Source organism: Brassica napus, chromosome A7 (assembly GCF_020379485.1).
Source record: "Brassica napus cultivar Da-Ae chromosome A7, Da-Ae, whole genome shotgun sequence".
In the NCBI taxonomy this organism is placed as follows: Eukaryota; Viridiplantae; Streptophyta; class Magnoliopsida; order Brassicales; family Brassicaceae; genus Brassica; species Brassica napus.
Genome location: NC_063440.1, coordinates 21,659,046 through 21,685,654, shown reverse-complemented (window position 1 = coordinate 21,685,654; position 26,609 = coordinate 21,659,046). Strand labels below are relative to the sequence as shown.

At 33.3% G+C, this 26,609-nt stretch overlaps 4 protein-coding genes across 8 annotated transcripts; 3 read left to right on the top strand and 1 right to left on the bottom strand.

Annotated features, from left to right (window-relative positions):
- Window positions 1-1,345: 1,345 nt before the first annotated feature.
- On the top strand, window positions 1,346-9,238 carry LOC106362667 (glutathione S-transferase T3-like). 5 transcript variants are annotated; one of them, XM_048735900.1, is made up of 4 exons: window positions 1,346-3,213; window positions 3,690-4,206; window positions 4,291-4,353; window positions 5,651-9,238. In XM_048735900.1, the coding sequence occupies exons 2-3, from the start codon at window positions 3,699-3,701 to the stop codon at window positions 4,308-4,310; spliced, it is 528 nt and encodes a 175-aa protein (XP_048591857.1). In that variant the 5' UTR covers window positions 1,346-3,213; window positions 3,690-3,698; the 3' UTR covers window positions 4,311-4,353; window positions 5,651-9,238. The 5 variants fall into 5 exon arrangements, 4 of the variants coding, with proteins under 4 accessions (XP_048591857.1, XP_048591856.1, XP_013657987.2 ...); XR_007314701.1 differs by having other exon boundaries at window positions 3,690-4,353; XM_013802533.3 differs by lacking the exon at window positions 1,346-3,213 and having other exon boundaries at window positions 3,969-4,206.
- A 2,684-nt stretch (window positions 9,239-11,922) lies between these two features.
- On the top strand, window positions 11,923-14,213 carry LOC106357094 (transcription factor bHLH30). The gene is made up of 2 exons (XM_013796780.3): window positions 11,923-13,029; window positions 13,552-14,213. Exons 1-2 carry the CDS (start codon window positions 12,451-12,453, stop codon window positions 14,032-14,034), a joined length of 1,062 nt encoding a protein of 353 aa, XP_013652234.1. The 5' UTR covers window positions 11,923-12,450; the 3' UTR covers window positions 14,035-14,213.
- Window positions 14,214-15,393: 1,180 nt separating this feature from the next.
- LOC125576182 (peroxidase 11-like) lies at window positions 15,394-16,692 on the bottom strand. Its single transcript, XM_048735594.1, has 4 exons — window positions 16,615-16,692; window positions 16,208-16,399; window positions 15,940-16,105; window positions 15,394-15,821 (listed from the first exon to the last, which is right to left on the bottom strand). The coding sequence occupies exons 1-4, from the start codon at window positions 16,690-16,692 to the stop codon at window positions 15,394-15,396; spliced, it is 864 nt and encodes a 287-aa protein (XP_048591551.1).
- A 2,052-nt stretch (window positions 16,693-18,744) lies between these two features.
- Window positions 18,745-25,192, top strand: LOC106357092 (protein SOB FIVE-LIKE 2-like). Its single transcript, XM_048735897.1, has one exon. The coding sequence runs from the start codon at window positions 22,013-22,015 to the stop codon at window positions 22,433-22,435; it is 423 nt and encodes a 140-aa protein (XP_048591854.1). The 5' UTR covers window positions 18,745-22,012; the 3' UTR covers window positions 22,436-25,192.
- The last annotated feature ends 1,417 nt before the right edge of the window (window positions 25,193-26,609 follow it).

Genomic DNA, 26,609 nt, shown 5'->3' with positions numbered 1-26,609 from the left:
AAATATGAAAAATTATTTCAAAAAATTATTGTAAAATAAAAAGTTTGAATTTAAAAACATATAATTCAAAACTATTTAAAAATATTTTTTTTATTATTTATTATCAATTTAAATAATTATTTTTATATAACTATATTTATTTAAATATTAAATAATCATTTAAAATTATTTAAATAATAATAAAAATAAAAATAATTTTTTTCATAGTTTCAAATTATATTTTTTTAAATTCAAACTTTTCTATGATAATGTTTCAAAATTTGTTTTTATTTTTTTAGAAAAATGTTGTTTTCTTATTTTCTTTTTTATTTGAAAATGCCTTTTGATTTTAAATTTTTATTTCAAAAATTTTATTTTTATAAAAAAATAACAATAATTAAGTTAATTAAAAACAATTACTTAGAATTTATATATTTTGTGGAACTAATTCTAGATAATTAAAAATATATGAATAGAACATATTAGACGTTAATAATACAAAATAGATGACTTTACCCTTAATTTCGTTTGTCACAGTGGGTGAGTGTGTGGCTCAATATGGTCCTAACGCAGGTTCGATGCCCCCGACTACTTATTATAAATTTTGTATTTTGTTACTTAGTTATTTAAAATGTAAAAGCCGCGTAAGCGCCGTAAATCCACATAAGCATATGTTACCATTTGACTAACGAAAACACGGTCAATGTATGAATTGACCTAAAATTGTTGGTTGTTGTATGAAATTTGAATATAGATTATGCTGATTATGATTTAGCACATGTATCAAGTATATGTACTGATGGGAACCGTGACATTGTATTGATATATGAATTAGTCGATTTTCCCTTGTTTAGTCTATATACTGTTACACAAAAAATGTACGAAACAAAAATCTCGTGTTATTTATTGTTGTATATTATAACGTTTCGGCACTTATTTGTAATATAAAGTAAAAACTATATAAATTAATAATGTTGAAACTATCGTAATTTCTAAATTAATAGAGTTATTAATTTACAAAAACATTGTTTTCTAGATTTCTTTATTTAAAATATATGTTTTATAAATTACTAAAAATAATTGATTTTAGTGTATATACATTAATTAAAAATTTTGAAATTTAACATTCATATTATTTGGTGTATATAAAATTTAAATATGGTTTCAGATATAATTTTACTAAATCTCATCAAAGATATTAAGTGTTAAGAAAATATAAAGATAGTTCATTGTCAATATAAAACAAACAATATAATAATTTTTTATACTAATGTAAATGTATATAAATATAAATTATTAATTTGTAATTTTAATAGAACCATATATTTACATAGGATTTTTTAAAAAGTTATTATCTTATTGATTAGTGACATATTTTGAATGAGTCCATCGTGAGACCAGAAAAATTTATTAATTTATGATATTTATTAATTTATCAAATTTGTTGAGTTTCTACTATACTATACAATCAAACCTTTTGACTCTACAATTTATACAATTAGTTATGTTAAAGCTTGGTTACATTGGTGCAGAAAGCCATGTAAGCCTTGGCTTGCATTACATAGGAAGAGATGAGTACGTTCCAAGACAAAATGATGAAAAAGTCGTAGGGGAAGCCATAAAGGATTAGCGTGGGAGATGAAACTCAAGAGAAAGAGCACTGATTTTGTTATATGAACAAAATTGACCCTACTTTCCAACTTTATTTGTCAGTTTTTTTTCCTTAGACTATGGTTTAAACAGAGTCTCTGATATAAGTGATGTCTCACATTATTTATAGGCTTAAGTCAAAAAAATACTAACAGTATATTTACTAATATTAAAAAGTAGTTTTAAAAATTGAGAGCTATTTATATATATATATATATATATGTCTCATATTTATTTTGAAATTATAAGCTCTAAATTTAATAATATATCTAATTTTTAAAATTTAAACCATAGTTTATATATTTATAATCTAAATTTTGTTTCAACTCAGGAATATATGTTTGAAATCACTTCACCCGCTAATGTTTAAACCACAGTCGGTCAAACTTTAAACCCTACCAAATTGAAAAGAAACATTCAAAGAGATGTGCCAAGCTTTTTGCAATCTTCCTTTCTTTATTTTTAAGGAAATTCATTACAATAATAGTTCGTCTATAGTGCAATGGTAGTGTTGGTGTTACTTAGTCTAGTGGTAGTGACTTCGAAGCTCCATACCAGCATAAAATTACTATCAGGCGCTAAATATCTCTGTTACAAAAAAAAACAAATTCATTACAATTGGGAGACACATTCAAAGAGATGTGCCAAGCTTTTTGCAATCTTCCTTTCTTTATTTTAAAGGAAATTCATTACAATAATAGTTCATCTATAGTGCAATGGTAGTGTTGGTGTTACTTAGTCTAGTGGTAGTGACTTCGAAGCTTCATACCAGCATAAAATTACTATCAGGCGTTAAATATCTCTGTTACAAAAAAAAAAACAAATTCATTACAATATAAAAACCGTACAAAAATCTGAAGTTAATGTGAACCGTGTTTTTACCAATGATTGTCTTGGGCATGCGTTACGTTCAAAAGTAGAGAGAAAGTTTTTTTTTTGTCGACAAAAGTAGAGATAAAGTAGTAAAAATTTCTAGAACTTTTCTCATTAATAAAACTGAACAACTATATATATATATATATATTATATAATATATTTATATTTATAAAATAATAAAAACGCACACGTGCATGTATTTTTGCGTGTGCTCACATGTAGATGCCAATTTGCCAAGAGAAACTCGGTGCTGTATATTAGAGTTTATGTTAACAAATAATATTTTCAGTAAGGAACAAGTTTTAAAAGTCGACAGGACTAAAATTTTTGTAACCGAAATTTCTTTATTAATGCTAGCTTTTTGCAATGAAATGAAAGTGCGAAGAAAAGCAAAAGGGCTTTTTGATTGCAAGTTTGAGACTAAGAGCGTCCGTAACGGGGGTTCACAAGCAATCCTTAGCACAAGTACATAGGTTAGTCGTAATATAATAATAATAATTATGTTAATATTCCTAAGGATTGGTCCGTCGGGAAGGAGTTTAAGGAGTTGATCCTTAGCTACGTGGCAACAGCTGAGTGGGATTGGCTCAGTTTGTTTTTGGTTTTGGTTTAAAAAAATTGGTCATTCTCGACCGAAATTGAAAAAAAAAAACGAGACCTCGAGGAAAGACGATATTTGGGGGATTGAAAGCGATCGTCTTCACGAAGGTAAATCAAAGGTTAAACCTGTATGTTTGTTCGATTTAGCCTAGGTTTCAACTTGTTTCCTCTCCTTTAAGGGTTCGGGAACGGGTTCGAATCGATTTGGGTTTATGATTGAAATTAGGGTTTTCCAAAAATTTGGGGTTAAATCGATTTGGGGTTTAGATCCAGTATGGGCGTGTATAGAAAGGGTTTTGACAAGATTTGTGTTTCAATCGAAAGCGGATATTATCTTATTTCTCCGTCCCCGGTTTCAAAATGAATTTCGTATCAAACGGGATTTTTTTTTTTTGTCAACGGTTTCATAACCTTTTAGGTTGATATGTATTCGCTTTCAATCGGTTCGTCATTTTTTTAAATCCATATGTTGTTTGCTTCCTTCATTTTGTTGCTGTAACTATGTTCTTGTTATTGAAACCATATGTTGTTATCGGTTTAAGTTATTGTTGTTTTTAACTATCTTCGTTCATCATTTGTCTCAGGTTAACCAAATGGGCCAAGATTACAGCTACTCTCAGCCTTCTTCATCATCAAACTCTATAGACATGAGCTCCCTTCTTGAAGCTGAAGCCAAGATGTACGCGGATGAAGCTGAGAGTCCCTACTGCAATGCCGAGCCGGATCAGTTCCCACCCCAACCAGAGGCTGATGATGGAATCCCTACGGCTTGCTACTGTGGTGCTCAGCCTGTTGTCAAATGCTCTTACACAGCTAAGGATCCATACCGAAGATACTTCTCGTGCCCCAATGTCGATGATGGTGGCTGCCACATATGGAAATGGTGGGATGTGGCTTTAACGGAGGAGCTGAGTGAGGTTCAGAGACATGTCAGACAGCTCAAGGATCAAGCTTTTGAGTGTGACCAGAAGATGCTTAAGCTACAGAAGACGGTGTGTGAGGTGAAGAAGAAATCAGAGAATACAATTGTGTTTGCATTGGCAGTTTGTGTAATGGTGGCCGCAATAGTATTCATGGGTTTGGCTGCTATGTACCTGAGTGGTAAGTATCTCTCTTGTGCTATTTCCTTGTTTCTTGATGACATTTTTAAAAAACTTTTGACTGTGTGATTTAATGGTTATGCAGGAAGAGCTTCCAAGAAGTAAAGCAGATCAACTACTAAAGGTCAAGAGTGTCTTTATAATTAAGGTATGATTCCTACTCTCTTCTGTATGAAATGATTTGTATCGAAATGCTTTAGAATTGATTTGCTTTAGTAATGAATGCAAGTTAGTATTGATTGTGCTTGTATTGATTGTGCTTGCGCATAAATGCTAGTTGTTTGGTTTCTACCTTCCTACCGCCTTTGATATGATTGTTTTAAATGTTTTAGTACTTTGCAAATGGGTGTTACTTTGAATTGATTGTTTTAAATGTTTTACGCCTTTAGTTAGCTTTCTACCTTACTAACTGCTCGGTTTTGTTGGCCTTAAATGCAACTAGTTTAGCTCAATGTTTAAACTCGTCTACTTAAGTCTCTGTGTTGATATTAGAGTGTAGCAGACCGATATTCGAAATGGAAAATAATACACCTTATATGAATCTACTGTTTAGTCAAACTCAGACTCCGGTGGACCTTGATTCACCCGAACCTTTATGGTTCGGTAGCCAAGGTCCTAGGGAGGCTGTTGTCCCTCCTGTAGTCGAGCCTGTTGTCGAGTCTGGCGGTGAGTCTGGTCTCAGGAAGAAGTGGTCTCCGATGGAGGATAAGATCCTTATTGGTGCTTGGCTTAACACCAGTAAGGATCCTATCATCAGCAATGAGCAGAAAGCTGGTTCTTTCTGGAGGCGGATTGTAGATTACTACAATGCAAGTCCGCAGCTCGTTGGGACCGTACCGAGAGAGCTAGGTTCCTGCAAGCAGAGGTGGGGGAGGATCAACGCAGATGTATCGAAGTTTACAGGATGTTATGATGCGGCTTTGAGGGAGCAGAGAAGCGGCCAAAATGACGATGATGTGATGAAGGCGGCGTTGGAAATATTCTTCAAAACAACCGACTCCAAGTTCACCATGGATCACTGCTGGAGGGAGCTGAGGCATGACCAAAAGTGGTGCTCTGTCTACGGGCCGAAGGAGGGTGGAAAGGAAAAGCGTAAACAAGTGGTTGATGTTGATAGAGCAGAAGAGGAAGTCGGCGAACCAGAAGGTCGACCTCCCGGGGTTAAGGCTGCAAAAGCTGGTATCAAGAAGAAGAAAAGTGGTAGAGAGGAGGAGCTGGGGAAGCTTCAGGGGGTTTTAGCAGTCAAAGAAAAAGTGTCTAGAGCTAAGATTCTAGATCGTTTACTCGCGAAGAAGGAGCCTTTAACTGAGATGGAAACAACTCTAAAAATGAAACTAATGTCTGAAATGCTTTGATGTATTAATGTTGGTTAGAGGTATTATTTATGATTCCAGTAGTATAATGCATTTGAACTTTACTAACCTTTGTCTTATTTGATGTGTCAGGGGTTGAAGTCACGGGTTGAAGTCACGGGGATCTGGCACGGGTTGAACTCACGGGTGGAAGTCACGGGTTCTTTTCCTCACCTAATGTATTATAAGTAGAACGCAATGTAGTCTTTAACTTTCTATCTCGGAGAGGTGTTTTTCTTTAGCCTCAAAACTTGTTTCATGTTGTTCAAAACTTATGTTTCCTCTTCTCCTTACGTTTAACTTGTACTACAAGAACCACTTCTGATTAGGTATGTATGAAATGCTTTGTGTCCTCTTGTTCTTTTTTGTATGAAATGCTTGTGTTTAGGTAATGAAATATTTTATTTAGCTCATGAACTTGTTTAATTGAACTCACTGATATTAGTTTACTTGTTATGTTGAATTTGAGTAGAATAGAACTTGAATTTGAATTAAGCGACTTGAGTATCACAAGGTATCACTGGTTTGACTTGAACTTGACTATCACTGATTTGAATTAATGTTTCAAGGAAGGTAGGGCTTCTCTGTTCTCTGTGACATTGTGACGGAGAAACATATCACAAGGTTAGCAAAAGACCGAACATATCACAAGGTTAGCAAAAACATGTCTTAATGGAATTTAAGATGATTAGAAATTGGATTTTATGAAATAATACCATATAAGTTTAAAATTTTAACATCTATAACCAAAATGAGAAATAAGATGACTAGAAATTGAGATTTTATGTAATAATACCACTTTAGTTTAAAATTATAACATCTTTAACCAAATAAAAAAAATTTGGAAATCAGATTTTTTGAAAATGGGAAATAAGATGATTACAAAATGCGATTTTATGCAATAATACCAATAAGTTATTAAAGTCAAAATAAATGATATAAAAAACTAAACTTAAATTTTTTTTTTAAAGGAGTGAAACCAAAATGTCCTCATCATCATCATCCGATGAAATCGATGAAAGATTGGACGAGGTTCTCGATGAAATCGTCGAGGATGTATATAATGACATAGTGGAGGCCCAACCGAATAGGCAAAACACACGGGGTTATATTGAACGAGACCGTGAAGGGGGACACACCCGTTTAGTTAATGACTACTTCAGAGAGAATGCGACATACTCGGCACAATTCAGACGACGTTTCCGCATGAATAAGGGTTTATTCATGCGTATCGTCCTTGCCCTCCAGGAGAACTTTGTATTCTTTCAACAAAGACCAGATGCAACCGGGAGGTTAGGCCATTCTCCGCTACAAAAATGTACGGCGGCTATTCGACTCCTTGCTTATGGTACTGGGGCTGACACGGTTGATGAATATCTCCGACTAGCTGAGACCTCAGCACTTTCGTGTTTACATAATTTTACTGACGGAATTATACAGTTATTCGGAGACGAGTATCTACGAGCACCCACACCGGAAGATCTTCAACGACTACTCGACATTGGAGAGAAACGAGGGTTTCCTGGGATGGTCGGGAGCATTGACTGTATGCATTGGGAGTGGAAAAATTGCCCGACCGCTTGGAAAGGACAATACGCCCGTGGATCAGGAAAACCGACAATTGTCTTAGAGGCTGTAGCTTCCCAAGATCTTTGGATCTGGCACGCGTTTTTTGGACCTCCAGGTACCTTAAACGATATTAATGTCCTCGATCGATCTCCTCTTTTTGATGACATTTTAGAAGGTCGAGCTCCGCGGGTAAAGTACATGGTCAACGGACACATTTATAAGTTGGCGTACTACCTCACAGACGGTATATATCCAAAATGGTCAACCTTTATCCAATCCATCTCACTCCCTCAGTCACCAAAACAAGAGTTATTTGCTAAACATCAAGAAGCAACCCGAAAAGATGTGGAGCGGGCTTTTGGAGTATTACAAGCGCGATTTGCGATTGTGAGAAACCCCGCTCTTACGTTGGACAAAGCAAAGATAGGGAAGATTATGAGAGCATGTATCATACTACACAACATGATAGTCGAAGATGAAAGGGATGGATACATTCATTATGATATATCTGAATTTGAAGAAGGTGACGTCATGAGAAGTTCACAGGTGGAAACCGAGATTCCTACAATTCTCAATAATATTTTTCCCAGTCGGAATGATGTTCGAGATAGGAGAATACATGACCATCTGAAACATGATTTAGTTGAGCATATTTGGAACAAATTTGGTGACGAGGATTAAAAATCCTTCTATCTTTATGTTTAATTATTGTATTTTTTTAAAATCCCTTGATTATGTTTAATTATTGTATCTTAATGTTCAATTAATGTATCTTTATGTTTAATTAGTGTTTTAATATTCAATCATCTTATAAACTCTTATGTGCAATTTTTATATTTAATAATGTTTTTATTTAGGAATTTTTCTATCTTTATGTTTAATTATTGTTTTTATTTTAAATTGTTATATTTATATGTTTAATTATTATTATTAAAGTTTATTTCTACTATTTTATGTTAGTTATTCTATTTAAGAGTTTAATATATAAAAATTACATTTCACGAAACAAAAAAAAAATTATTTTTTTATTCCGAAGGATTCCAAATTCGGGTTCACCATTGTACACTCTCCTTTCACAAGAATCCTTAACTATTCAAAAAAAAAAAAAAAATTATAATTTATTCCTAAGGACTCCACAATGGGGTTCACCATTGTGGATGCTCTAAGGTCATGATGATACGGCTACCTTTTTTGAGTCTTTGGTCGGTCCGACAATCTGTGTGTCTTGTGTTCACTCTGTGTTTGTTTTTGTTTTTATTTAACAGTGAAAATCTGAGTTTGAGTCCGTAATTTTTCCTAGATCCGGAATTATGTTTAAAATATTTCGATTTAGCGAATAACTCTCCGTATCAAAGGTGATTTGAACCCAGAGCACAGGAAAACCAATCTTTTTGTGTTACCAATTGGCCACCAACATCTTATAAGAAAATCTCCAAAAATACACTATATTTTGAGGTTTGCAAAACTTTATATTTGAAGTTTTAAAAATATTATTTTCAAAAATTAAATTTTAAACTTAATTTCAAAAATATGTGTATTTTATATTATAGTCCTTATATTTATCATAGTTAACTTAAATTCATAAAAAAATTATACATATTACATATATAAAACTATTACAATAATATTAATTATTAAAAGTTACACTAAAATATAAAATTTAGGTGAAATACAAAATTAAATATTAAACTAAAAACAAAATATTATATTTTCCATAAAACTGTTTCCGTAAGGCTTCTATATATGACTAACTATTGCATTACAAAGTAAAAATGATTTTCTTTATTTTTAATTTGTAGCTTACGAGCCAAAAATTGTTTAAATTGGATATTCTCATTTCCGCCATTTCAACTATTGCTCCTGCCACTGATCTTGTATCCCTATTGACAAAAAACATTTAATCTGTTTGGACAATATTTTGGGTATTTTTTTTTTTGATAATCTAGGTAATCTGGACATTCCGGAGGAAATCCAACTAGCGCCTAAGTACACTTCCACAGAAGCATCTGTTGTAATATTTAAATTTTTGTAATAGTTATGTATCCATGTACTTTTTTAAAACATTTTTTTTGTTAAGTTTCTTTCGTGATATTATTATTTTCTAAATTTAGTTTTAATTTGTTTTTTTTAAATTATTTAATTTTATGTGTAAAGCATAAAGTTATATAAAAAAATTTAAAATAATTATGAGATATAAAATTTGTAAAGATTAAAACGATATACGATAAAATATGATGAATAATTGTAATGACTAAAATGCAAATAAAAGATGAAATTTTGAAATCCCTTATATATTATTTGAGAAGCATTACAATATTTTTTTGTAGCCACATGTCATCACTAGAATGATTCTTAGAATCCTTAGAGAAATAGGTTGGTCCATCTAAATATATAATAAACTTTTTATTAAACTAACCATAAATACATTATTAATGTGCTTCATTATTTTCATAAATAAAATTACGGAATTATCTAATATGGCTAAAGTATATATGACAATTAATGATTTTGAATAATAAAGATTTGATAAAAATAAGTGTGTTTTATATTATATTTATTTAATTTTAAACTATTAAATTAAATTAAAAAACCATAGTAACCATTTAATAAAAATTAAAAGTTTTCTTTATATGTTATATTTTGAATTTTTTAAAACGAATATAAATTACTAAAACCTTTAAAAGTTTCACATTCAAATTTTGTGATTTATGGTTTAAAATTTTTGTTATGATATGATACAAATAATTAAAAAATCATATAAGTTGAAAGTCTCATTTAATAAGTATTATATATATATATATATATATATCATTTTGAATTAAATTATATGTCATATAAGAAAATACATAAATATCTTAATTTTGAAAGTACTTTGAACAATTTGTTTTTGATAAAAAAATTTGAAAAAATATTGACAGCTTAATTTTTAAAAATATTATAAATTACTTAAAGTATTAAATTATATAAAATATTTTTTATATATAACATTCATCCCGCGCAAGACGCGGATCTTAACCTAGTTCTTTTTAAAAAAAAAAGCAAAACACTTCATCTTTGAAGTTATAAAGTGTTTTTTGGAGATATTCTTAGTATCATGTGTGCTTTTTTAATTCATTTTTATTTTGTATTATTTTCGGTTATAGAATTTATCTAGCCTCCGATACCCTATAAGGGAATGTAAAGTAAAATCTGGACTGAAATAAGACAATATTTTTGATTTTCTTTTTTCTCTTATAGCTAGTTAGCTACACTCCTAGTCCTTAGTTTAGCTTTCCGTAAGTTGAAAGCAAAGACGACTTGCAGAGTTACTTTTCAAGTTGCACACTGTTGAAAAACCTAGACGTTGTAAATGCTTTATCCATGTATCAGGACATATATTTATATGCATCTCTAGCCTCTAGGTTTAGAGATCCAAGTATATAATAAAACCCATAACAAATTAAGTAAATTTGTGTTCTTATCTTAAGATGAATTTTATCATTGGCAGTAGACAGTAGACACTAGTATTTGTAAATATATGATATTCAATATATTTTTCATAATTATGTGTATGTGAGGTCTAGTTAACTTGAATCTTAGTCTCGGCTGGAGATTATAAACTCATTCTCTTTTTCATGATTAACAAAGTGTGTATCATAAATAGCTAAAAAGAAAAACTGATTCTTACGAATTCAGGTGCCGAGATAGCATATTTTCTTGCCAAAATCTTTCCAATAATGTACAAGATGATGATCAGTATTAATACAACTCCCTCGCTCACTCAAATCATGAGTTCCTCTCTCAAACTTTCTCACTCTATTCCACATACATGCGCAAATGCTCTATTCTTGCCTTTTAACATGATCGTATACGAAAAAAACATTAACGTATACGGTATAACCAAATGGCCCCTCCACCTGTAGACGTCTCTCGGATCTCGTACCTCATGAACCACAAGATTCCTCATGACTATTTCAATAGTGAATAAACGCACATCGACTTTTTTGTGAGCGAAAGACTCTAAAGTCTAAACTGCTCACAGGGCCGGGCCTCACAATTACCGGCCCAGAAGCAAAATAATTTTTTTGTTCTTTTACTTTAAAAAAAATCATGAAAAACATTGAAAATGTAATAAAGGCGTTAGAACCCGGCCCCCTAAGATAATTATGCATCATTACCGCTAGACCAAAGACTATCTTCTGTTGTTTATGGCCCCTAAAATATCTAATAATAGTCCGGCCCTGAAACACATGCTTCACCTGCCTAGGCCCGGCCCTGCCTGCTCATAGACTCATAGTATTCAAACCTTCTATTTGGCAGAAGCTTAATATCTTGTTTGTTTAATTTTAAATTTGGTTTATTGTGTATTTTGTAATAATGCCGTTTATATTGATAGTAAACCGATTGGTAGTTAACTTTTATCACGATTTCGATCAATGAAAAAAATGAACTATTGATCGGATTATGTAAAAATATGACTTTATCTGCTAAATTAGAATTCACTGCCAAATGTGTTTTTGTTCCAACCATTGTGTAACTTCCATACAGGGGATAGTCTGGTTCACAATAATATTTTCTATGATCATAATACCAGACGATGTCGTAGATGAGTGGCCTCCGTAAAATCCAAAAATCCAGTAGATCAAAAATGGAACATATAAAATCCTGATTATGTTTTCAGCAATTAAAAAAGAATTAATAGTACGTAAATACATTCATTTCCTCTATTATGTGCTCCACTCTCTAATAATAGAGCAAGTAAAAACCAAGTTTAGTGGTCTAAAAAGAAACAATACTCTTAATTAATTCCACCATATTTGTTAAGTTAAAAATGTTTGTAAGTAAGAATGTATCTAGCTTTTAGGTTAACTAGAAAAATATCCAAGATAAAGTTTAAAGCTAATAAAAAAAAGTTTAAAGCTAATAGAATTTGAATGATGCTTGGCTTTGGACTTTGGGTTTACGGATGTCACCCTATAAAATGTTTGTATATTCCATTTAATGTAACTCAATATTTATGTACAGATTAGAAGATATCGACAATGAAGTATTAAATCTATGAATAATCTAAAGAATCTTAAACCCATTAACCTTTTTGCTTTTCTAATAATTCCACCACAATACAAACACACAAGTTGCAAACTCGATATGTAATTGGAACACTATTATAACACAAATGCATATAAGTGTTCCTAAATAAATCTGCATATGAAAGCAAGCTTTTTCCCTTTTTAACTCTCTCAACTCCTACCTTCCTTTACCAACCTTTACTTTCTTTTCACACACACACACATATGTATATATAGAGGGAGAGAGAGACCTTTATGACTTCATAGAAGAGAGTGATGTGCTCAAAGAAAGAAGTAGAAAGTTCAGGAGCCATGAACAACATACAAAATCACCCAAATAACCTCTTCTTTCACCAACTTGTCTCCCATCATCATCACCAAGAACCTTCTCAATCCGAAACTTTCAGAGCCCCAGGTTACAACGTCGAATCCGGATTCACTATCTTCTCCCAGGACTCCGTTTCCCCAATATGGCCTACTTCGACCCAACCACAGTTCGATCCATTTACTCCTCCTACTCCTCAGGCATCTTTCTACGGGAGTTTCTTCAATAGAAGCCAAGCTCATCATCAGGGATTACAGTTTGGATACGAGGGTTTTGGTGGAGGCACGTCAGCAACGCATCATCATCAAGAACAGCTTCGGATCTTGGCAGAGGCTTTAGGTCCCGTAGTGCAAGCCGGGTCGGGTCCTTTCGGGTTACAAGGTGAGTTAGGGAAGATGACAGCACAAGAGATCATGGATGCTAAAGCTTTGGCTGCTTCAAAGAGTCATAGTGAGGCTGAGAGAAGACGAAGAGAGAGGATCAACAATCATCTTGCTAAGCTCCGTAGCATATTACCCAACACCACCAAAGTAAGTCACAATACTTCAAGTTTTCACATTACATTCATGATTCATGACAAACCATTAAAATTTAAAATGAAACTTTAATATAAAAATAATATCACAAACAATGTAGAGTTGAAATGGACAAACATAGAAGCTGTGAAATGAAAGTTCATGTCACATTTTGTCTCTTTGTTTTTTTATTACATTTAGGGTTTTATAAAAAGAGCTAAGTTATTCAAAGGTTTTCTCTTGAATCATGGATCTTCTGTGTATTTGTTAAATTCCCGAGGAGAGAATCAGTCAGAGACAGTTGAATAAATAAAAAGTGTGGGAATATGGAACGTTGATGTCGCTTCTTGGTTAATTGATGTAATAAAGAGAAACAAACGGCGCTGCTCAAAAAGAATAAAAGCAACAAAAATTACTTATTGCTGGACCAAATCATCACTTCGTCGACCACATCATTTTCTCCTCGATAATAACAAATTTATGTTTTGTGATTATTTTACGTTTGAGATTATGATGTGTTTATCTTTTGGTATGCAGACTGATAAAGCGTCGTTACTAGCAGAAGTGATTCAACACGTGAAAGAGTTGAAGAGAGAGACTTCAGTGATCTCGGAGACAAACTTGGTTCCAACAGAGAGCGACGAGTTAACGGTGGCTTTCACAGAGGAGGAAGAAACCGAAGATGGCAGACTCGTAATTAAAGCGTCGCTTTGTTGCGAAGACAGGTCGGATTTATTGCCGGACATGATCAAAACGTTGAAATCGATGCGTCTCAAAACGCTCAAGGCCGAGATAACCACCGCCGGAGGACGAGTCAAGAACGTGTTGTTTGTCACCGGAGAAGAGAGCTCCGGGGAGGATATGGAAGATTATTGTATAGGGATGATAGAGGAAGCTTTGAAGGCGGTGATGGGGAAGTGTAACGTTGAAGAATCATCTTCTTCTGTGAATGCTAAGAGACAGAGAATGAGTAGTCACAACACTATTACCATCATCGAACAACAACAATATCACCATTAAGGTAATCAAGTTTTAATCAATATTGTACGTCATGTTATACTATGGATATGTGTGCTTGTGTGTGTGTCTGTATAACGGAGATATTTGTATCCATTAAGGGACTTGGTTTGGTTATAAGTACTTTCTTTTGGTTGTTATATATGTTGATTTGGTTATATGATTTTTCTTTTTTTCTCTTATGCATGAGTTTTGCACCATTTTTTTGTTTGCTTACAAATGTTAAAGTGAAACCAAAAAGAGACAATGAAGAAGTACAGGAAACGTACCAAAGATGATGTGTACCATTAATGATTTTAGTCGGGTTCGGTTTGGAGAAAACAAGAAGAGACAAGTTTGGATTCTGAGCTTTGTACGTTGATGCACCTCTGACTCTTTTGCCTTGTGTATTTACGTGTCTCTAGTGCAATCTTTTTTTCGTGCAAAAGATTTTACATATATCCATTTCTCGTAAACAACCAGCATTGAGGAGTTAGACCTTAAAGGACCAAAACACAAGAAAAATAACCGCACAGGAGTTTCTCAACTCTGGGATCAAAGGGGTTAATTAGTTACATTAGTACTGGTTTTATTTCAGTATGAAACTGGCTGGCCACTTGATCATTTAGGTTTCGGTCCACACGGTTTATCCATGCAGGAAGGCACCACTCGTTAAGGACTTGCCCAACTCCAAAACTAGTCAAAACCCATAAACAAAGAACCAAAGAACCATCACAATATTAAAAAAAAGGTTTGTATAAATTGCTTCACAAAAAAAATTGTACTTGACAAGAAATAGCGATCTCTTCTAAGTAGCTTAGTGCATATTTTGAAAATAAGAAAATAAAAAAGAGGTGAGGGGTGGTATTTTGGAATATAAACTTTCTTTGAATTGTGAGAAACCCCATATAAGACATATCTAGTGTTTATTGATTTAACCGAATATAATTATAAAACTAAAATACTGATTTTTTTTTTTTTTTGAGAGAGACTTGTGTGGTTTTCTCATGGACGCTGCTGATGCATGATCGACAGACGATTGTGATTGGTCATGCGATTAGTCATGACGAGGAGATTACGTAATTAACGTCGTATATGTCATGCCACATTTCTAAATTATGTTATTTTTTTAGAAAATGAATATGGTGATGATACATTAACAAAAAAATTATGAAAAAACAGTTATCAAACTATGAGCAAGGATGCCTGAGAATTGCTCAAGCCTCAAAGAAAGCCACCGGGTTCATTTTGTGGCATTATCGCCATAAATTCATATTCAAGCTCCAAATCACAAGAAAATTTTTTTAAAAAGGAGAAAAAGAAAATCGATTTTTCAATTTAAAATAATAAATTATAGGAAAATAGTTTTGTTAATGAATATCTTCATGTATTAACGAATCTGCAACTTCTTCGAACTTCTCCATCAACGAAACTCTCAGAATTCAAAATGTTCCCCATCTTCACCATCGACTTGGAGAATTGCTCAAAGAAAGCCACCTGATCCTCCGCGTACTTGCTCACTATCCGCCGTGTCTGTAACCCGAACATGCTCGTGTACATCTCTTGGTCAGAATTCAGCAACCCTTCTCCTCTCATCAGCGTGTGGTAGATCGAGTTGTCAAAGAGATTCGGCGTCACATTGTCCATCGCCGTCACGTTGCTGCCACCTTCTCCGCTGCTCGCAGGACATATCTCTCTGAGGCTCGCTAGGTACGTCTCCGACACCGGATTTAGTGCTGACGTCACATGAAAATCTCCATAGATACGGGATCGGAAGTTCCGACACTGTGCCTTCCCGATCGTGTGGGCTCCTATATAGGTTTGGTCAAATGTTAGGGTTTAGTGTTCGGTCTTATGTTACAATAATCCGGTCTACAACGATATCAATAATTAATCCCGGTTTAACTTGGTTTAGAGGATTGATCTTACCAGAAAGAGCGACCATGTCTTCAACAGAGAGACCCTGATTATGGAATTTAGAGATGATGCTGATCAGACCCTCTTCAGGAGTTGGAATGTTCGATGTCGCAAGCTCGTAGCTTGCTGCCTTTGAATCTTTTCTTCCCACAGGAACGTCCCAGTAAGGCCCACCAACCTTAAACCAAAAACAATATGAATATGTCGTTTCAGTTTCATAATTCATAATATGATTTTTTTTTCTTCTGATAAAACCACATGAGGGGCTAATAATATGTACCAGTATTGTAGCATCTCTAGCAGAAATTGTAAGTAGATCAGCGCAAGAAACGACTCCAGGACATTCAGATTCAATTATGTTCTTGATTCTGTCTACGATTTTGTATCCTTTCAGTGAGTTTATGTTGGGAGAGGCTTTCTTCTCTCCCTGAAATGTCTCTGTTTCATCTAGTAACACTGATCCATCGCATCCCTGAAATACAATTTAAACCCTTTTGGTTAAATTCAGCTAAACTCTGTCTATATTTCATTAATAATCTAAAAAAGAGTTGGTAATAGTAGATGCTTTATGAGTTTGCTTTACATGAAGAGGAAGTGTCATGAGGCTGAATGAATGAGGATAGAAAGGTGGGAAAGATCCCTTGTGTCTCAAGCAAGGTGTGTATATACTATTTAATTTGTACTTACTTGGACAAAGCAGTCGTGGAAGTGTAAGCGGATAAGTATGGCTGCATTCCTTGGATCTTCCTTCACTATGCATTCCATTTCTTTCTTCACTACGTCAAATACGGTTGGGCAAGTAGATTTGTAATAATCTAGGGTTAAGGGAAAATCCTTTCCCGGTACATCAAAGGAAAAGCATGGGATAAAGATGGCATGAACGATAAACATCACAAGGAGTTTCATAGTTCTTCTCTTGAAACCCTTTTCGGTCCAAATTTTTGGGGACATGTAAAAGTGTTTATGGGAGGTGATGAGTTATAGAAAGATGGTAGGACTTCAAAGAGATATATATGTTTGAGAGCAGAGGGTATAGTAGGGTTTTAGTTTTCTTGTGTCACAAGGGTTGAGAAATTGGTGAAGTGAGATGCAACTAATTTTGTGGGATAGTTGTTGGGTTTTTCTATCACCCAGATGGAAGTTTATTTGAATAGTACGTAGTACATAGGATTACCAAACCAAAATATTATATTATATTACCATGAAGTTTACAATGTCCACATCTGAATTAGATTTTTCTGAAGAGGCAGATCTTTTTGTATGTTTCCAAAAGTTCAACCATGCTCACTCAAACTTATTCTTGAAACAAATCTATAAGTCTCATTGTTTTGTATTTTTCATCTGATTTTATTTATTTGGTGACAAACTAAGTAACCTTTTTGTTTGAAGTTCCATATTTTGAGATATGATTTGAACGCCGGTTGTGATACGACAGCAAGGTCTATACTTACTTTGTGAAAAGCAAATAATTGTGGTGAATTTGGAACTATAACCGCCTAATTTGCATAATAATGTCATGAGTAATTGGTGAGGTATGTAGGTCGCCAATAGGATACATGATACTGAGTATTGGAATCGAATGAGTATATATATATATATTTTTTTTTTTGAAAAAGATTTTTCTATTTAAATTGCATGAGACCGAAAAAGTTTTACAGAGTTTTAAAAACTCAGTTGGCCAAGTGGCCTAACATATCAAACAGATACAAACTTGAATCAGTAATTTGTTGGATGGGTTTTAAGTAGAGAACCACAGCTGAAGCATAGAAGAGGAGAATTTTGGCCTGTCGATTCTTAGGCTGGAGATTCTGTTTTTTACGGTGAGCTTGATCTGCGCGACCAGTCCGTCCGGGGAAGAGAAGTGAGCATTGTGCAGTCGACCATTCCTCTCTGTCCAAATCGCATAAAGGGTTGCCTGCCAGCATAGAAGTAGGAGAGTCTTTTGTACCTTAGCTGAAGTGTGGTTCTTGATTTGGGGGAGCAAGTCAGTCCATTGACGCGTTGAAACAAAGTTACATTTTGCTGCGATAATTCTCCATACATCCCAAGCAAAATCACAATCAAAAAAACAATGAGCAATTGACTCATCAGCCACATTACATAGGAGACAGCATGGGTCAGTTTGCAGCCCCCAACTTAAGATTCTGTCGCGAGTGGGGCATCGGTTCCTGACCATCAACCACACTAAGAACATATGTTTGGGTGTACCACCTGAAAACCATACCTCTTTGTGCCAAGGGACAAGAGGAGAGAGAGGACGGAGCAGATTGTAGAGTGCGCCAGTTCGGAATTTCAATTGTCTTTTGTTTCCAGGCCACCATTCAAGTTCATCATTTGCATCATTTAAAGTGAGGGTAGAGATGTATGAAATAACCTCTAGTTGCTGATCTGAACGCGCATTTGGTAGGATCCATCCTCCATTCTCCCAGAGTTCAGCGAGAGTAGTTCTTGCAGCGACAGGGAAGCGCCTCGCGCCTGTGGTACCAAGGTAGTCCGTGAGCTTTCCATAAGGTGACCAGTTTGATGACCAAAAGAAGGTGGTTTCTCCATTGTGAACACGCTTCCTAATCCAAGGGAAAATAATTTCCCTCGAATGAGTATATTGCATTGGGTTGCTCTTTTTTTTTTTTTTGCTAAAAAGGTTTGCTCTTTTCTTATATGTACAGAGATGTATACAAGAAAGGTAAGACAATATTCTAGGAGATACAAAAAAAAAAACTAATTACAGAATAGGTAGCTGTTGATAGACAATTGTGATTATGTTTTTTCCATACTCTTACAGATGAATCCTTTTTGGTCAATATTTGAGTTTCTCTTAAGTCTCAACGAAAGAATGTTAAGAATTGGCGTCTTTTTTTTGTCTACGATTAACATTCCATACACTTACAGGATGTGCAGCTGTTGATAGACAATTGTGACGTCTCTTTTTATTTTGGTGCGAATGTTAAGAATTGACGTCCTTTTCTAACTAAGCTCAAAAACTTTTAAATAACAACATTGTAGTGAATGATTAGTTAGGCTTTTCAATTGTTTAATTTTATTTATTTTTAACTTATCAAAGCTAACCAATTATGATATAGTTTTATTTTAAATAGTCAAACATACATAAAAATTCTACAAATTTATACCAATTATTCTAAAAAATACAAAAGAAAAAAATTTGTTTAATGTATATTTGGTAAAAGGCCTACCTCTCTGTTATTTAAAATAGAATCTGTAAAAGACCATCCATTATATAAAATAAATTTCAAAACTCATAGATAAAGTTTATTAATTTTAAGAGTACTATATTTTCAAATTTTAAGAATTATTTTTAATTTTAATTTGAAAACTTTTAATCAAGAAAAAAAAGTAAATCTCAGTGGCTTAAATGGTGGTCTTGTGAGACCCACATTAATATTGTTTTAGAAAACCAAACACATTGGTCTCTGTTAATCAAATCAATGTACTCTACCACGACATAACGTTTATTAAGCAAGATGTCTTTCCACAGTCTCGTCTAAACTTATTTTTGTGGTCTCATCTAATTGCGTTATGATTACTTCTTTAGAAGGTGATGAGCACAACTAAGAAAATCTTTGAAAAACACAAAAAAATGGCATGATATAGAAGAAAAAAACACAAAAAATGGCAGAGAAATATAATCGAAAGTTATGATGTAACATCAGAGTTTTTTGTCATCTTATCTAAGATGGTAACCAAATCCTGAAAAATGGTTTTAAGAAGTATAGTGGTGTGTCTAATTTAAATGAGAAAACATTCCAAAATATATACATAAAAATACAATAATATATGAAATAATTTCACATGGGAGACTTATGAGTAAGAGACAAATGAATCCATGGAGAAGTATACCTGACAGAAGCAGGCATTTGAAGTAAAGCAAAAAGTTTGGTGCAAAGGGGACATACCCACTTTTAAAAACTTTTTAACAGCATCCAATTAACATGACATTTATGATTTAGTTTTAAAAAACATATTAGCATAATTTGTTCTAAGTTCATAGACTCATCATCATTTACCAACAACATGAGTAACCAATATTCTAGAACCCATCAATATACGTATGAGAGTGAAAGAGAAGCAAATTCAAATTCTCTCTTTTTAATCTTTTTCTCAACTACTCACCCACCTTAAGTGTCGAAAGGAAACAATATCAAATTCAACAAGTTATATATAATCTAACATTGGCCGACAAATTAGTGTAAGCTTAATCCCATTACTAATGAAATAACGATGTTATAGAGAGAAACAGTACTCACACGTGTAGGATCAAGGATGAATGATAGTACAAAGACCCACATGAGAAAAATACAAAAGAGTCTCCCAAAGAAACAAGCTTGGAGGCATTTACGATGTGTACAGTTTCCTCATATGTTTCCACTCATGAGACCCACAATGCGTATTATTATATGTACTATGAGGATCCAATTTCGTAAATTCCAAAATTGAAATTAATTTAAATGCTCAAAAGAAGGGTCGTCAAAGTCTTACTACACCATCCCCCGTCGTTATTGTTCCCCGTCGTTATTGTTATATCTGGAAGCTACCACACTTGATTTGCTTAGCTGTAACCAATATGGATTCCAAATGACTGATAATATGAATTTTCTACAGTTTTCACATATATTAAAAATATACGTAATATTTACAATTAAATATATTATTTTTACTATACATTTTTCAAATAACTATTAATAAACAATGTTTAATAGAAAATCTATCTTTTGAAAACACCAAAGGATATCAATAATCCGGTTGCATGACCTTCAATCCAAATGAAAACATTTCTATATTTTGGGAGGGAGAGAAACCAAAAGGCTGCAACACTTTTTATGACCAAGACAGGACTGGGAAAGAAGAAGAAGAGTATTAAAGGAATGAGGAAGAGGAACAGCTCCGAACCTAATTAAGAAAATGAGTTTCATATTCCTTTTTGTTACTTGAGATTTTTTTTTCCACCCCAAGAGCTGAATCTTTTTACAGTTGTGTGATTGACTATAGGTAAGTGAATGAAACATAGAGGCTGTGACTGTAAGTCACGTATAGCGCGAGAAGTTTTCAGCCAAAGTAGATATTACTCTCAGTTCCACTGAAATCATTCTAGTCAGGTGAAAAAGTTTTTAATTATTTTTTAATTATTTTTTACGTTCATCACTGTTTATTAAAAATGAAATTCTTAGTGCTATTTTCCTCTTAGTTTTTGTAGAGTAAAAAAATAATGTTCATTTCAACTTTTTACTATTCTTTTCCTCTGGCACTTTTCCTCTCAATTTATCGACCTTAAATTACTCTATGGGTGTGACTAAAAGATATTAATAGAGATCAATATTTACTCTAGGTTGAGCTAAAATGTTACCAATCAAGTGGAACATAAGTTTTTGTTAGTAACTCCATGTACCCTACACAAAAAAAGAAAAGAGACTAAATATTACTTTGATTATACTAGAGACTAGAAATATATGATTTTACTCTAGATATTTCTCTCTCTCATATTTTCATCTTTTACATTTTCCACTAAGTTTTACTTTTTTATTTACTCTCATTTTTTTTACCAATCACACTCTATATTGCGCTAGTTTTTTCCAGTCAGACTCGGAGAGAGAGAAGGAAAAACTAGTAAATGTTTTGTCAACCCTATCCTTTCAATCCCGTATAGATATCTCTAATAAAAGGTTTGGGGACTCTAATATTCAATCCCGTATAGATATCTCCAATAAAAGAAATGGGTAAAAAGGAACCAAAATTTATAGAAAGTGTACTATTTTTTATTTCAAGAAGGCTAGCCTTTTCTCCTTCATATATATCTGAAAATGACTTGTCTTTTAGTTCTTCAATTGAGAAAAAACAATGGTGCTAAGTTTGCCATGTGGTGATACTCACTTATGGTATTCATTTATATGAGTGATTCCATAGGCTCCAGCTTTTCTTGATTCAGAAACACAAGAAAGGAAATAGATCAGAAAAAAAAGACAGTTCTTTAAAGCCAGAGGCAGCGAGAGACACAGAGGGTAAAGAGATTAGAAGAAGCCGAGGTCGTAAAGTTATAATAAAGAAAAAGCTTAGTTAACTTTTTGTGTTGGCAATGGAGTCTCCTAGTATACATGGAGGTGCTGAGGAGAAGAGTAGTTGTGAATCAGGATGGACCATGTACATAGAAGACACGTTCCATGGGAGCCATCACTCTGAAGAATACAATGACGATAATGGTGATAATTTCCGTGTAAAAGAAGTCGATGATGATGGTGATGATGATAGTAGTAAAAATGGGAGCGATGACTCCATGACTTCTGATGCATCTTCATGGCCTAGCACTCAGCTTCCAAGGAACACCAAGAATCATGCAGAGGCGAAGAATAGTAATGCCAAAAAAGTCAATCATCAGACAAAGAACAGAGCTAGCGAAAAATCCAGCAACCAAGAAGAAGAATCTGAGTTCAAGGCTAGAACAAGAACCAATGCAGCTAGCCGTGTACGAAGTAGAGACAAGGTGAGCAAAACGAAATAAGACTCATTAATACATGGTTTTAGTTTCCATTGCTATATCCAATGTTCTCTTTGGCTCAAGGAAAAAGTTTTCTAGAGCTGATATCAAAATCATGTAGTTTTTTTTTTTTTCATTTGAGATGTTATTTTGTAATTGCATTGCTTTCTTTAACAGGATTATGTATTTTTGCTAAAAGCAAATCCCGTTCCTGTAACTTTAACAGGATTATATGTACCTTATCCGCACATACTCCGTTCTAACACAAAGGGAACGAGTTCTTTAATCAGTGGCCATTCAAAAGCAAAACAAGTATACTAATTAATCACTCATCATTCAAACAGTAATCAGATCCAGACATTTGTGTTTCAGATAAAACAAAGAAGTTGATGACAAACAGGAGTTTCTTAGGTTTACCAAATGGTTCAATTGGTGTGGCCCCAAAGTAGCTAACACAGCTTAGCTTTGCCTGGCAAGAGAAAGTTCTTCCGCTTTCAATGCCTTCACATGATTCTTTTTTTTTTCCTTCAAAAGAACAAATATCAATCATTCAAGATATTATCAACTTTCACAAAACTCTTCATTAATTAGTAATTACTAGTATTTTACATGAGGCGAAGAGTAAGATAATAATAATAATAATAATACTAATACTAATAATAATAATAATATATTTACGATATTCTTAAAATGTGTTTTACCGATTATAATTTTGAAGATAGATATTTTTATGGAATTTAATTATGTGACAAGTTTTTTGGGTTTCTCACTTAAAACTAATTGGTAGGAAATGAAGTGGTCCATATCTTTTATATATTACTCAAGTTCCTAACATATTTTCAATGTTGGATTTTCTCTCCAACATTTTTCCGCGAGAGACAATGCTTTATTTTTCTAGCAATTTCGAATGAATTGAACTTTTTTTGGGTCATCAATTCGTGGGATGATTATGTCACTTTCTGAATAGGATTAATGAGTCAGGGTGTTGGTCTGCTCTGATACCATGACAAGTTTCTTTGGTTTCTACCTTAAAACCAACTAGATCATGACCCGCGCTTCGGAAGCGCGGGATATTTTATTCAAAATTCTATGAACAATGTTACAAATATTTTTTTAATTTATAAAATTTTTGTCTATTTAATAATTGGCATTTAAATCAACACTTTTAAATCTAACTTATACCCTCGAGCCGGTAAACCTGTTAATCTGATATGTAATCCAATTTAGATTGGTTAAAGGGTAATGGGTTAAGAAGTTTGACTTGAATCCATTTTGAATATATCATATAGTATGGCTATATATATAATTAATTGGTTACAGAGTAATATACTGCATGGTGATTATCTCATAGACTTATTGGATGGTGGTTATGAAATCTCAAAATTAGACATTATTGCACGTTGTTTATGAAATCGATTGGGCAAGATTTTTTTTTTGAATATAAGGCATATGGACCAACTGATAAATAAATGCATATAAGGTATTAAGTTAGCAAAATAGAATAAAGAAATAATTTACTAATATTAATTGTTAACTAATAGAATCAGAAAATATATCATATCTAATAGTAAGTCCAACTTAAAATCCACCTAGAAAAAGTCACAATGTTTCTGTTTTAATAAGATAGATTAGTAGTAAGTGAAATGAACAATTTATCTTATAGATTACTCAATTTCTTTACATATTTTCAATGTGGGATCATCTCTCTAATATTATGTATTTTTGATTTTATTAGTACTTTATTGAGTTTTTTTTTAGATTTTAGATCAATTTAGGGTAAAAGTAGGCATTTTTGTGTCAACGAACTATATATAGTTGTGCAACATGTGTCACAAATTAGCCACTGGATGACTTCCCACCGAGTGATCAGGATATGTTTTATACAAAAACTATATAATTGAATTATTTTTCTTATGGGGTTTGAGATTTGATCTAACGATGCGATTCCCTAAAAAATATGCACATTTTATTCAAAACTGATCCGGACACAACATAGATCAAAAGTAAGAACAATGTAAAAAAAAAAAAGTAAGAACAATGTAGCTTTGGACACAGCATATATCAAATGTATCCATCAGAAAAAAAAGTCTCCAAAATCGATTTTGCTTTAAGAACCCTAAAGAGAAAGAAAGTATTTTCTGATGGATACATTTCTATGTAGATCCGGACACAAAATAAATCAAATGTATCCATCAGAAAAGAAAGTCTCCAAAAACAAAAACAAAAAACAAGGAAGAGTTACTACTGCAGAGATTCAACTGAGAGCCAAAAGCTCAATAACAAAGTAAATTGATGGACCAGTCCGTAAAATAGCTTGGTGCATCTTGGAAAGTCAAAGCTGGTGATTTGTAATCAATGTACAGTAAATGTTTTGAAAATGAATGGAAAGTTTTAGGCTTGTTGAGGCACATTGAATTTGGGAGCAGAAAATAACAAAGATGTTTGAGCTGGCAGCTCCTTCACGTAGATGTGATTCTCAAGTCACTTGCGAGGTTGTAATCTCAAATCCACCATGCACGTGCAGAAGCAATAAACAATAGACGATAATGAAACAAGGGTGTCCAATGTAATTCTACCTACAAAATGTGAGAGAATGTGACTCAGTAAATGCACAACAACTCATTGGACCTGGTCTACCAGTTTAAACTTGAGGAAGACTCATTGGACCTGGTCTACCCATTTCTTTTAAAATATTTGGCCTCTGCACAAGCTCCTTTGGTAATCGAAAATGATATCCAAGTAAAGATCAACAAAAGAAACTATGTCGACTTGAAACAAAAAGCAATCACCAAACCAATCATTAAGAGGAGATTCAGTAAAAATGTTGAATTTATATTAATTAGAAAATGATTGTGAGTTACACAAACAATACACCTCAAAATGACTACACAATACACATTTGTCATTTGGACAAAGGTAGTATTGAAAAATATATGAAATATATGAATCACATGACAACGTTTTTGAATAATTTTTGTTATCTTGCTAATACTATAAGCACAATTTCAATAGCCGAAAATATGTCAAAATTTGAAATTTGGCAGAACCCAGTAAAAGTAAAACTACTCTGAAAAGTGGATTATAACACATACACATGATAAAAAAAAATATGAACACATAGATCAAGCATTTAAATGTTATGGTATATAACAAAGAAGATGTGAAAGCATGTTAAAACATCATCATAACTTGATGGGTTACAACTCACAAATATGTTATACTTGTTTGGTTATCGAAATCATGTTGTTGGTGATGTTGTCATGTCATTTATATAGTTCGTGAAGTTATCAATGATTTCCGTATGAATTTCCTTCTCATTAACACTTTTAATAAGCTTTGCGGTTGAATCCCTCACTCCCATAACATAAAGCACTCTTAGAAACGGTATGTTGGAAATTATGTTGGTTACGATGGTGGCTTCTGTCTTCCCCGACTCTGCATCAGAGGATCCGGTGGCAGCACCGTCACTTACGTGATGGTGGTGGCAAAATTCAATATGATGGTGGTGGTCGAAGGGACAAAAATTGGATTGAGAGGGACCATGTACTGCAAACCGCTGAGTTGCTGGTCTGGCTCATGTGACGTACACCATTTGCATTTAGGACAAAGGGCTTTACGAATCTCTCGTAAGCAAAGTCGGCACCACAATCAACCTAGCTAATGAAGTGTTAGCCACTGTTATTTTGGTTTTGGTATCCATAAACATAATCTAATGAATCGCTTCAGACTGAGATGATGTTATGACAAGATTATACTTCAACTGGAGAGTTGGCACTAAACTAGCAAGTGCATTGAGTTTCTTTCTACAGATTCTCTCATACATCATCATCGGATCGATAAGACAAGAAGATTGAGTCCCACACTCTGAATATTCATTATCTTCAAATTTTCGAGTTGTGAATAATTTAGTTACAACTTTGAAATGTTTTTGAGTTTGAAAGAAGAAGCAGAGAGGGTTGAAAGTTGAAACAGAAGGAATCATTAAACATCAAGACAATGTGTGATCATGAGTGTTTTATGCATTTTTTTGTCAACACGATCATTAATAATACTTAAATTATATCAATTTAAACCCTTTAACGAAAAAAATAAATTATATCAACTTACAATTGGATTGTGTGGTGAAGAGATGTGGTGGTTCCTATTCGGATCTCTTAACACTGACAGAAACATTGTCCTCCATTACACGCACATACAC

What these genes read in the sequence shown, in the direction of transcription:
- LOC106362667 (XM_013802533.3), top strand. Translation starts at nt 6,542, where the DNA reads ATGTCCTCATCATCATCATCCGATGAAATCGATGAAAGATTGGACGAG.
- LOC106357094 (XM_013796780.3), top strand. Translation starts at nt 12,451, where the DNA reads ATGTGCTCAAAGAAAGAAGTAGAAAGTTCAGGAGCCATGAACAACATA. An exon ending in TATTACCCAACACCACCAAA is followed by an intron (nt 13,030 to 13,551) that starts GTAAGTCACAAT and finishes TTTGGTATGCAG; the next exon opens with ACTGATAAAGCGTCGTTACT.
- LOC125576182 (XM_048735594.1), bottom strand. Translation starts at nt 16,692, where the DNA reads ATGGAATGCATAGTGAAGGAAGATCCAAGGAATGCAGCCATACTTATC. An exon ending in TCCACGACTGCTTTGTCCAA is followed by an intron (nt 16,400 to 16,614) that starts GTAAGTACAAAT and finishes ATTGTATTTCAG; the next exon opens with GGATGCGATGGATCAGTGTT. An exon ending in CTAGAGATGCTACAATACTG is followed by an intron (nt 16,106 to 16,207) that starts GTACATATTATT and finishes TTTTGGTTTAAG; the next exon opens with GTTGGTGGGCCTTACTGGGA.
- LOC106357092 (XM_048735897.1), top strand. Translation starts at nt 22,013, where the DNA reads ATGGAGTCTCCTAGTATACATGGAGGTGCTGAGGAGAAGAGTAGTTGT.